The 11,850-nt window shown below is 35.7% G+C and overlaps 2 protein-coding genes across 2 annotated transcripts in view; one reads left to right on the top strand and one right to left on the bottom strand.

The window, feature by feature from the left end:
- Window positions 1-1,988: 1,988 nt before the first annotated feature.
- On the bottom strand, window positions 1,989-11,245 carry LOC126819418 (annexin A5). Its single transcript, XM_050547428.1, has 9 exons — window positions 11,134-11,245; window positions 8,390-8,471; window positions 7,512-7,606; window positions 6,824-6,937; window positions 6,616-6,706; window positions 5,793-5,944; window positions 5,149-5,311; window positions 4,475-4,587; window positions 1,989-2,497 (listed from the first exon to the last, which is right to left on the bottom strand). Exons 1-9 carry the CDS (start codon window positions 11,152-11,154, stop codon window positions 2,348-2,350), a joined length of 981 nt encoding a protein of 326 aa, XP_050403385.1. The 5' UTR covers window positions 11,155-11,245; the 3' UTR covers window positions 1,989-2,347.
- The window catches only part of LOC126819420 (ras-related protein Rab-3), a 62,354-nt gene continuing 61,533 nt past the window's right edge, over window positions 11,030-11,850 (top strand). Inside the window, exon 1 of the mRNA XM_050547437.1 lies at window positions 11,030-11,053. The gene's annotated coding sequence lies outside the window, so the exon portion shown is untranslated. The remainder of the gene's footprint in view (window positions 11,054-11,850) is intronic.

Below are 11,850 nucleotides of genomic sequence, written 5' to 3'. Positions count from 1 at the left end.
ATGAATGATTCATGTTGATCAGGCATAAAGTGCAGATCACAGGTCTAACAATATCTCCTATGATGCGATAAGTATCGATACAAAATAATGTAGGAAGTAGAAACAATGAAAGTGATAACATTCACAATAATTTTCGGAATCAGAGGGTTAATATTAACTTATCAGAACTTTAAAGGGTTAAAAACCCGTATTAAAATTTTGCGATTTATAAGATTTAACTTATAAAACAACTGATTCAACCGATGCTTTTATTGATTTTAAGTTAAGCTAATAATGCATGGGTTTCCAGTTTACCGATAATTTCAACAATACGATTATTAATATTTAATATTCAAATACAACGCCTTCTATAGTTTTCGATTATTATTATTTTTACAATTTCATTTTTAAAGCGCTACATTATAACAATAGTTATTTCTAAGCGCTGCACAGTCACATTTACACAATGGTAGGCGCATGATTCTATTTATATGTGTTACTAAACAGATGAGTCTTCAGTTTAGATTTAAACTACGATAGTTTAAACAATATTTTATTCAGTAAGCTGAATTGGATTGAACAACGTGCAAAGGCCTATGTAAGTTCTCTCCAAACATATAAAATAGTTAAATCTTATGTTTAAATCTGTCATTTTGGGCAGACGGTTCAAGTGAAAAAAAAAAAAAAAAAAAAAAACCCATTCATCTTGTTGGCAAAATAGAGTGCCTGAAATCTAATAAAACACTAATTTTACTTTTCTTTTAATTGAATACCACGAATTTGTACTGAATTGACTATGGATTAAAACATTTTGTCTGGAGTAACTCTACTTTGTGCGACATTTTTGGGCATCGATTATTATTTAGGAATGCAGCTGCAAAAGTTTGATTGAATGGTTGGAATTCAGGTCGGCATTGAGTGGGATTTCGGTTGCAAAACCATTGGACAACTTTGGAGTTGCTTAACTCACGGGTTTGAATAGCAGAAAACCACATTTGCGGCAGTTACATTTTCAAACTTTTCTCCAGGAGGGCGAGGCCCACATACCCCGCGATGATTGTTTGTTTGGGATTCGGGCCAGCCACCTAAGGTAGGCTATATTGGACCACATTGAAGTTGCTGTATTCAAGGGCTGGAATAGCAGGAAAACGCGTTTGCGGCAGTTACATTTTTAAAATTTTCTCCCGACGGTCCCGTTTCCGTGAACAGAAAACGATTGATTGGTTTTTTAGAATTCGAGTCAGCCACCTATTAGACCACTTGGAAGTTGCTGTATCACGGGCTAGAATAGCAGGAAAACGCGTTTGCGGTCGTCAGGGTTTTTTGTGCGGGGGAGGGGGCTAACCCGAATTTTTTCGGGCATTCCGAGCTCTACCCCCTAACAGTCATCCAGCCCGTACGCCTATGGCCGTAGGCGCGAAAAGAAATGTGATAGCGACGTATATGTATGCTTTTAATTTTTTGGAACTGGGCCATGTGGGTTTATTGATGAGAACAAAATCTTGTGAGCGAGAGGACAGAATCCCGAGACCTACCTGTTTTGTGAGAGTTGACAGAATATTTGAACAGTCTGTCACACCACGCACTACTACCAACTGGCCAGATGATTATAACCATGAATATGATAGTGATGAGATAGTATAAGACCACAGCAGAGTGGAAAAATGATGGCAAAATGGAATCAATAGCGACGCATAATATGTAATATACTGAGCTTTTAATTTTTTGGGACTGCCCCCCCCCCCCCCCGCCTGCTGCATCTTCCAAAGCATGTCCTAAGTAGTCGCGGGATGCTGTTGGCTGAGTCTTCTGGTTTGCTAATAAAAATAGAAATGAGCTGGATTTCGAGTGCATTTTTTAAAAACTATTAGATTATGAATAGAACATAAACAAATGACAATGGCTGGGGTTCATAATCTATGAAATTCTCTATATGTACATTACATAAGATCTGCATTTGAAGACCAATATAACACACGGTTTGGTTGAGGTTTTTGTTTTTAAAAGGCTATTTTTCATTTCTTTATTACAAATACACTTGTAATAATAATAACTAAATATATAGACCCCGTATATTTAAAAATAACGATATCGATTATTCTCGACATCTGCATATTAATTTTTTATCACGTGTAATTTATTCTACTGCGTAATCTCATTATTTTTGTAGATATAATAATAGTCTGTTTTTATCTGAAACTATGAAACTGTCTACCTTTTCAACACTAACGACTTAGAGCTTTGAAAAACGGCGTTTATCACTTTACCTTGTCTTTTTATTTATAAATATTTAATTAATAATCTTGATGATAACAATTTATATACAAAACTTTTTTTTTTCTAATAATTATGAGCAAAAGTTTGGTAGTTACGCCTCGGATAAAATCATATCATCCTTGGACGTGATTATTTTGGATAATAATTTGCCATAATCTCCACGACATTCTTCTTTTATAGCCTCAGTTAAATTTTGTTTATATAGTGTCTGATATACCAGACCAATATCCTTCAAATCAATCTGCAACAAATATATAAACAATTTATTGTACACAATATTGAGCCTCAGGTTCGAATCATGGCGTGCTGCTTTTTCACTTTGGAAGATTTAAAAGATGATTCTCCCAGTTAGTACACTGCAAAACGACACATATTGTTGATTACAATTTTTAAAAATTGTAAATTTATGCAGTATTGTCACTGTTAAATTACATTTATTTCTAACAGGGGAGTGAGTGCAAGGGTGACAAAAGTATGCCTGGTCGTTCTGATTGGACGATGAACCTAGATCACAGGTTTATCAGATCGACGAATCTTCTACAAGCTCACCCAAATCCTGACTCACTCTGAAAAACTTAGTTGTATCCCTATCAATTATTATTAGGACTTATTATTTCGAAAATCGAAGAAGAACACGTCGCTGTCCCTGCTCCCCACCCGTTTGCATTGCACATATAACAATACATATCAAAATAATAAACGTCAAAATGAGGTAAGTAAAGTGTAAACCCCATTTCATCGTAAATACTAAGTGTTATTTTTGGATTTATATAATTTTAAAAATATCAAGACGATTGGCAAACATTATTTGTGTTTGATTGGGAGAACATTCCTTTAAATAAATCATCTTACAACTACAGTTTACTGTCTGTGAGACCTGCAAGGGAGGCGTATTTGTTCGTTGAGATGGGTTCATTTGGAAGCACCTAAAGACATGTACCGGTAGATCTTTTGCCATGTAATTCAAAGAAGAGAGAGAGAAATGGGGTTTAACGTCCACTCGACACAAACTAGGTCATTTCGGGACTAACATGGTTTAATTTTATTTACATAATTCGCTTGCGAGTAGGGGTCTTTAGCAGTGGGAGGAAACCGGAGGACCCGGAGAAAACCCACGAGGTTGGACAGGCGAAACTACTCCTTGTCACGTACAACCGGGGATTCGAAACCACACCAATCGACTCAATGACAGACTTTATGATACAGCGCGCGCGCACGCTAATCATTCAGCCATCCAACCCCCCAATTCTAAGAAGAACTGACAAATAGACCGCTGTCAGAGTTCTGATCATGAGCATTGCATACATAAATAACTAAAAAGCCGCATGTTAGCACCAGAATAACAATTTCTTTCCTTTCAATGAACTTGATTGAACAAAGTAACAAACATCTAAGTATTGGTGGATGATTAATTAAATAGACATATAGTTGTAAGTTGGTCTAGTCTGCATGCAAGTTTTTAATATAAAAGAATTTATAACTAAGTAAAGAAATAAATTAGGTGCAGTTCTATAGGCTATCTATTTTATTGATCTTACTTTAAAACCCAATTCATTAAACTCGTTAAATATTAATACATTTCAATAGACGTTATTGGATTTTACTTGTGTGGTGAAAACGAAGCTGAATTTGGGACAAATTTAATTATAAGCAAGTAAATCGAAAAACTGGAAATTTGATATTATTAAAATCAACCAGTTATAGCCATTTCGGGGGAAAAGGAAGTAGTGTCATTTTGAAACTATTGGTTATTTTTTATTATACGTCAGTCCATTTACAATTTCTACAGGTCAGAGTTTTTGCCAGATGTTTTTCAGATTTGCAGGTATGTTTCATTTGGTCATGTGAGTCGGTCGTATGGCACTGGCTCACTAACCAGGAGGTCCCCGGCTCGATCTCGGTGTTTCCCGAGAGAGTGCCTCTGGAGTTCCATCCCGGTTTCCCCATATCAGTGTGGTACGGGGCGGATAGCCGTAAGGAACAGCGTCTAGTTGTTCGGTAGGACTATAAACAGCAGGACGCAATACAGGACAGCGTTCTTAACAAATCGTCGTTCCTTGAAGCACAAGGAAGTACCCTGTGGAATATCATATTTTCGAATGCGTCCTGTTTAAGCCATACAAAAAAAAGCCGCATTGAAACTTAAGAATTGTTTTAAACTTTAGGACGATATTGCAATAAAATTTCGGCTACCAATAAACTACCCTACCCTACTTACTTCACAGTGACTAACAACCAACTGTATTAATCTCTCATCATCTGTACCTGGACCAGCAAAACTTTCATAAAAACATCGGGCAAAATATTCTAAAGGATCTTTAACAAATCTCACTGAAATACATAAGTGAACGGGTTTTTTTTTATCATACTAATGCTGCGTTAACTAAAATGTGGGAAATCGAGTTTAGTTCACCACTAATCAGGTCATTTCGGGACTAACATTTATATTTCAATAATTCGCTTGGTCGCACTATGAAACCAACAAGGTTAAGCAGGCGACCGAACAGTTATCACGAACAAACCTGGAATTGAACCGTGGTACATTTAACAAGCCTTATGTTATGATCTAATGTCACCCATTAATTTAATCTAGTAATTGAGGAATTTGGGATATTGACTAGATTGCTTGAGAGTTTTCAAAACCCACTTCCCAGTTGTTGATGAGGCTGACAAGAAATGTGTAGCCTGGTCGTTCGGTTAAGACCTAAAAAAAACGAGGTATAGATTTCCTCCCTATCTGTACATACGTGGCCATAGAAAAAAGTTATCATTATCACCGAGGTATTGTGCTGACGAGATGTTAAACTTGTAATGTACATTATTGGTAAAAATTTTATTTTTTTTTTCTATTGAAATGTAATTTATAGATTCAAATGAAGACGTTTTCCGTACCTATTGCAAGATAAGCTGCTTGAAGATCCCCACTTGTTTCTGATTTAATATCTTGTTCTAGTTTAGTATATTTATCTAGAATGGCTTTCAGATGAGGGATTGATCTATCGACGAGGATTCTAGTAAATGTCTCTTCATCTGTTCCTTTCCTTTTTACACCACTCTGAAATAGTAAAGACTCAATAGCTACCGAAAGGGGCTTTCTTAAATACTGGAATGTAATGAGTTATGTTAAAGATACATTATGTAATAACTAGCCTAAATCTGTCTATTTGAGGGTCCTTTTCCTTAGTCTCGGTTGTCAAGTCCCGTTGCTACATCTTCAAACAATCATAACTTCGCCTAAAACAAAACAATTTGATTGAAATTTCAATATATTTATTGAAATAAAGAGTTAGAAGAAGGCTTTCGTAATCACTGTGAAACAGAATGGTATTTCGTAATATGTGGTTCTCAACTTCCTCCAGTTACCCCAGTATATACGCCAACATGACACTATAGAGACCATATATCTTTTAAAATGTTCGAGCCCGAGCTGCTTGTCCAGGGGCCCCAAGCCGAGTACCCTGTTGCGGGCCCTTAACTCATCCCAATCCTGACTATATTATAAGACAATAAATATTTATTTACTCAAACATACTTACATCCAACAAATCTTTTACATCTTTATCAACAACACTATAATCTACAGACTGACTTTCATCTCTGTTACCTTGTAATAATCCCAGTAAAACTTTCTCATAATCACCAAACGTTTCTGATTTAATATCGTCTTCTAATTCCACTTGATATAAATCTAATAATAAAATAAGCTATAATATCATCTTCTAATTCCAGTTGATGCTCATCTAATAGTAAAATAAATCATAATATCATCTTCTTATTCCAGTTGATACAAATCGAATAATAAATAAGTCTTCATATCATCTTTTTATTCCACTTGATATAAAACAAATATATCACTAATAAGCATGTGTAAAGGCCGAAAATCTCATTTATTATGGTAGTCTACAACTAAAATTGGTTTTAGATTTTTACAATAATTAATACGTTATGATCTTAACAGTTTCAATTTCAAATATTCGCTACATATAGGTCAAGTATTGACATTTATGCTGTGTTGATTAACTGTCGGTATTAAATCGATCGGATCATGAAATGAAAGAAATGGTAGATCCATGTGCGTCATTGCTTTACGATATTCCATCTGTATACACTCTTTGAGCTATGATCAGGTGGACACGGATGTCGTAATATAGGAAGTTCTTACTAAATCACACGGAAATTTGGATTTAGTGTTCATATATATTTGTTGTGCTGCATAAATGTAATTTATGTAATTGTATGCTGCCCCCCGTGGGCGTTTTTATGCAATAAAATTTATCTTATCTTATTTTATCTTATCTTATGGGTGTTTATACTTGCGATTTCCCTGCACTGTCGATAACATAAAACTCTTGCATTTACCATTTTTATAAACTTGCTTTATTTCTTGTATTTCCTGGTTAGATCGTGATGCTAGGATGTCCGTTAGTATGATTTCTTTTGTACCAATTCTCTGAAATGAAATATTTAAAAACAGGTTTTGTCTATTTCCGGTACTAGATATCATGCTTTTAAACCCGAATGATGAGACAAATAGAACATGAAACGAAATAAAAGCTTATTACCACACCTGCATTGCGTGTCGAAGACCATAAGCATCAAAATATCGACTTGGCATCAATAAGGTCACGCAGAGTTCTTCAAGATGACCAGAGAGTTCACATTCAAGATCGTCAACTAAATCCTATAGAAATATCAAGTCATAAATTAAAACAATATATGTAATGTGTTTGTGGAGAGGGCAGATGAATTTCGGTTTCGGAGGAGAGACAGGTGACAGCCCGGGGGTAGATTTGATCGAAACCGCAGATTCGTCACCTAAACATCTTGCCTGGAATAAAACCCAAGTAATGTCGATAACCACAAGATTAACACGCATGGTGCCTACACATTACATCATAATCGTAGAATGTTTCTGTTACTAGTATCTCTACTTCTAGTGGAGTGTGTCATGTGGCGCGGTTTCGATTTACCACTTGTACGTGATAGGAAGTACGGCAGCCTGTCCATCCTCGTGGGTTTCTCCGGGTCACCCGGTTTCATCCCACAGTCAAGGACCCTACGCGCGGGCGAAGTGGAGTTGAACCATGTGTTGGTCCTGAAATGGCCTAGTTTGTGTCGAGTGGACGTTAGACCCCATTTCTCTTCTTCTTTCATGCCAACCTGTACAAAGGACTCCGGTTTTTCGTCCAATCCGAATGACTAGACACTTTTCCTGCCGGACATAACTGTAATTTATAGCGTAACCATATCCCTACCCGTCCATACATCGCCTTGTACTGGGTTTTAATGCTCTGTCGTTGTAGATTATTATGATCACCCAAAACACTGATTATTTCTGCTGCATCCACGCCTGTATGTTATAATAGAAGAAAATAGGGAAACGGTTAAATTCTTACAATGAAGATGTTTCCCAAACGATGATAAAATTCTATTTCACCAATTTCAATATTCCCCTGACACATATTTAATTACAATAGCCAAGTATATTACATAATATAATCCATTCAGATCTGTCTGGCTTTGGGACCTCTCTATTCTGACTTGAAGAATTATAGTTGGTGTAACTCAATGAGTATGACCGACATATCATTGAACACTGAAAGGGGTCGTCAGCTAGGAGAAAACTTAAATACAGGCCAATATAATAAATGAAACGTCAAACTTAAATGCTTTATTTAGAAATTGTTAACAGAAAAAGAAATGCCGGAAGCTGATTAAATATAGGCTGTTATAACATCCTGAGCTAACAAGTCACGCTGACTCGCTATCTGGAGGTCCGGGGTTCGATTCTGGTGTTGATCAAGGAGCTAATCAATATTTTCCAGCATGGTTTCTCTTTTCTCTTTGTCACCGGTGTTCAGATGGGAAGAACGTTGGCGTGCATAAAAAAGAACCATTGAGAGCTGGAATTCGATGAAGAGTATGCATAAACGTCGCTGTCCGGGAACAATCTCCGTCGTAGGACAAGCATTGCATATGCATTTCTTCAAAGGTTCGGTCGGTGTAGAAATATAGGACACTAAACTCGCTTTCACTAGCGCAGAGTATTTTGATTATTTTCCAGCCTTTCAGAATATTTATGAAAACTCAAATCGTTAAATATATGCTCAACCCAAATAATGTAATGTCTTACCCAATTTTTTCATAGCATTTCGTAGACGTTCGGCAGCCTTCTCAGCGCTGAATTTATCTGGGTCCACCCCTTTAATTGTTCCCTGGAAATACAATAAATGTTAATCTATCAATATCACGGGCAGTATTGTCCTTCAGAAATTTGGACGTACTTTATTTTTGTTTTGTTTTTAAAAAAAATGTTTTATTCCATACACATTTACAGATGATCTGACGACTTCCTACAGCAGTTTACCACGTAGTATCTGGTAACACATAAGTGTTGAACTTAAATAACTTACATACAGTGAATAAATTAAAACATAGTATTCAGTATTTAGTTTACAGTAAATAGGCATTTTAAAGTAGACTTTTATTTCGCTTTAATTCTTTTTTATGCTGTTTATATGCTACCGAACAGTCAACTTCGGTAACACAAACGACCTTTCATTATCAACCAATGAAAGGATGCTTTGTAGTACTACCGGACTTCTTTATTTGTTGTGTTCCTTGTGATCGTAAATAATACTACAGCAACAATGATTTCACAGCTTTATTAGTAAACTGGAAATAACTTTGCAGGTTCCTCGTTCTCAATGGTAATGACTGGTAAGAATTTCTGGGTGAGCTCTAATCTAGCTCTCCTCTACACCCTAATTTATACCCCCTACTTTCCCAGGTCTTCAATAACCTTGACGTGAATAAGGAATAAAACTCTATATTTCCCACAAACAAGACAGGCAACATTACCCAGCTAGAATTTGATGACTATTTTGACAATGATTATAATTTAACTAAAACATCACTGTTTTTTACGAACAACTATAACCACGCTCATTTAGTACTTATGATTTGACTTTATAGACCAAATTGAAGAGACAATTTTATAAAGAGCCAAAATTGTCTCAAGGGCCATAGTGCTACAGCTTTTCCTGTAATAATAATGGTTTTAACCGATCACAATGGCCAAAATCCGAACCCTAAGAGAAAATATAATTGACAAAAAAGTTATTAGATCTTCGTGTAGTATAGTGTAGTGTAATGAGATTGGCAAATGATTTTTTTTTTCTATTTTCAAATTTAATTCAGCTTAATATTCTGATAAATGAATACAACAATATGATTAAGTAATTTCAGCAAAATCTGAATACGGTTATCTTTAGCAGATTGGATTTTCTGCTTTGTTCTGTTCAGTTATGAATACATACATATACAGTATAAGTCTATTATAATATATAGGTATATAGATTTATGATATATAAAAGGGAGATATAATAAAGCACATAACACGTTTCTATTGTATACAGCGTTGGAAGTGTAACAGCAAATATTTTATGGCACTTGCTTACATTTATGTAAATATTATTATATTATATTATTAGGTAGGACAGTAGTAGGAGGACTATTTTAGTAGTAAGTATTTTGTGTGTGTTTGAAAGCCAATATAATGTATTCTACATTATAACATATCTTGAAAGGACTTAAAATGGTTATTTATTTTTTTTTAATTAACAGTTATCTAATACAGAGACCTTTACGAGGGCTGACTGAAAAGTTCTATTCATGAAAAGATAGATCAATTGGGTTGCGACAAACTTTTGTCACCAACAAGTACAATCTTTGAATGAATCATAGACATAAAAACTGCAACTGTACTGCTATTATTGTCTTCGTACCAGACCACCTTCTGAACCTTTCTATTGAAATCGTCAGAAATGGACAAAACTGGCTAAAGGGCAGTCATCAAGTACCTGAAACTGAAAGGACCAACCCAAACACAGATAGGCTACATGCCTAGGCCTACATGGTCTCCACTTTTGGGGATGGAGCTTTTTTTCCCACAGCAAAGAAGTGGGCTGCGGAATTTAAGCGTGGCAGAGGGCAGAGAGCCTTGACGATAACCCGCGTCCTGGAAGGCCAGTAACCATTCAAGAAAACATTACCCAGGTACATGACATGGTGATAATTTTTTGGCCTGACTTGTAATCATAGATGAGCCTTGTTTCCAATAATGAAAAAAGAACTTTTGTCGTTTTCCTAGTAATGATGACGTCATGTCAGCTGCGAACGACTTTTTTAAAGGTGGTTGAAGCAACATCGTTGGCGAAAGTGTGTACACCTGGAAGGGGACTTTGTAGAAAAATAGATGGAAAACATCAACTTTATTAAGGTCTTTCACAGATAGGCTTTGAACTTTTCAGCCAACCCCCGTATTACATATCTTATACAAGCATTGCAACTTATATCAGCAAACTTGTGAGGTAGTCAATTTCGTTTCGTCAAAACAGTTTTAGATATAATCGCATATTAGGCGTACATTATATTTGTGTTGTGGTTCGTATACATGTAGTTACAATAAGTTGTTGCCTAGCCAGCAAGCAATACAATAGAAAGTCTTTTCATAAAGTACAAATATCTATTGTCGCTGAACAGAGAAACATTTTTTTTAAAAACTGTTGCCGACAAAATGTTGACAAAAAGTTTACCTCGCCTGCCAAAGTCATCGGTTCTTTATGTCAAACTCATGAACGAATTGTATACTTGGTGGCTTGAAAATGGAATTTGGAGTAATCTTCCAATGATTGAATATCGATTTTGACACGAATTTCTGAAGTGAATTCATCAAATAATTGTTAGCATTAACAGGATAGCAGCGTTTAATTTTACACCTCACAGTCAAGTTCAAGTATGTATAATTATTGGATGTAAATTATATCATATATTAAAAGGTATGATCAAGTGGCAAGAGACAACAAAAAAACTTACTTCGTGATAAACAGCAGCCATATTCACAGTAATCAATAGTCTATCAATGTGTGAATGAATAAAAGTTGGTGAATAGAGCTGAACTATAGGTAGTTAATCACGTCACATGACCAGGTATCATTATATCGTTAACGATTTCTTTGAATGGCGATTTCGTTTATGCTAATAAAAACATGAAACGTGATTAGAAAAATGGATTTAAAAAAAAAAATGATAACAGAATACTAGAAATGTTCACATAGCAAATATTGTGCATAATATATTGTTTTAAACATTAATACGAGTATACGGCGTGTTTATTCCTTCTAGAACAATTTCGTCGGGTTCTGAAATCCAAGTACAAATGATTGCTTTTCTTAGCTGATAAATCAGAAATGCCATGTGAGTCTTTATTAGGAATGAACGAATGAAATGGGGGTTAACGTCCTACGTTTCTGCGCCGACCGGATTAATGTAGACTGGTATATGCCATACAATGCACTATGACGGAAATTGTGTCCGGACAGTTCCAAGTGGTATGCATCCTTGCCGGGATAATGAAGGCGGGAAATACGCCACGCAGTCTGTCACGAGGGAATTCTTTTTTGCCTGGACAGCTACTGAATCGTCCAATCCGAACGACTAGACGCCATTCCTGGCCATGTACCATAACCCCGGGCTTGACATTCTTTCGCTAAGTATAAAAGTATCCGAAATTAAAACTTTACCAATTCCAAA

Source organism: Patella vulgata, chromosome 4, assembly GCF_932274485.2.
Source record: "Patella vulgata chromosome 4, xgPatVulg1.2, whole genome shotgun sequence".
Taxonomy (NCBI): domain Eukaryota; kingdom Metazoa; phylum Mollusca; class Gastropoda; family Patellidae; genus Patella; species Patella vulgata.
Note: the sequence above shows the minus strand (reverse complement) of the source record. Positions and strands in the feature narration are given on the sequence as shown.

Excerpts from the sequence above, each read along its gene's own strand:
- LOC126819418 (XM_050547428.1), bottom strand. The coding sequence starts at position 11,154 with ATGGCTGCTGTTTATCACGAA. Across the intron at positions 6,938-7,511 it reads ACAAGGCGATGTATGGACGG|GATTTAGTTGACGATCTTGA; the intron begins GTAGGGATATGG and ends ATATTTCTATAG. Across the intron at positions 5,945-6,615 it reads AAAGCAAGTTTATAAAAATG|ATTTATATCAAGTGGAATTA; the intron begins GTAAATGCAAGA and ends TTTTATTATTAG.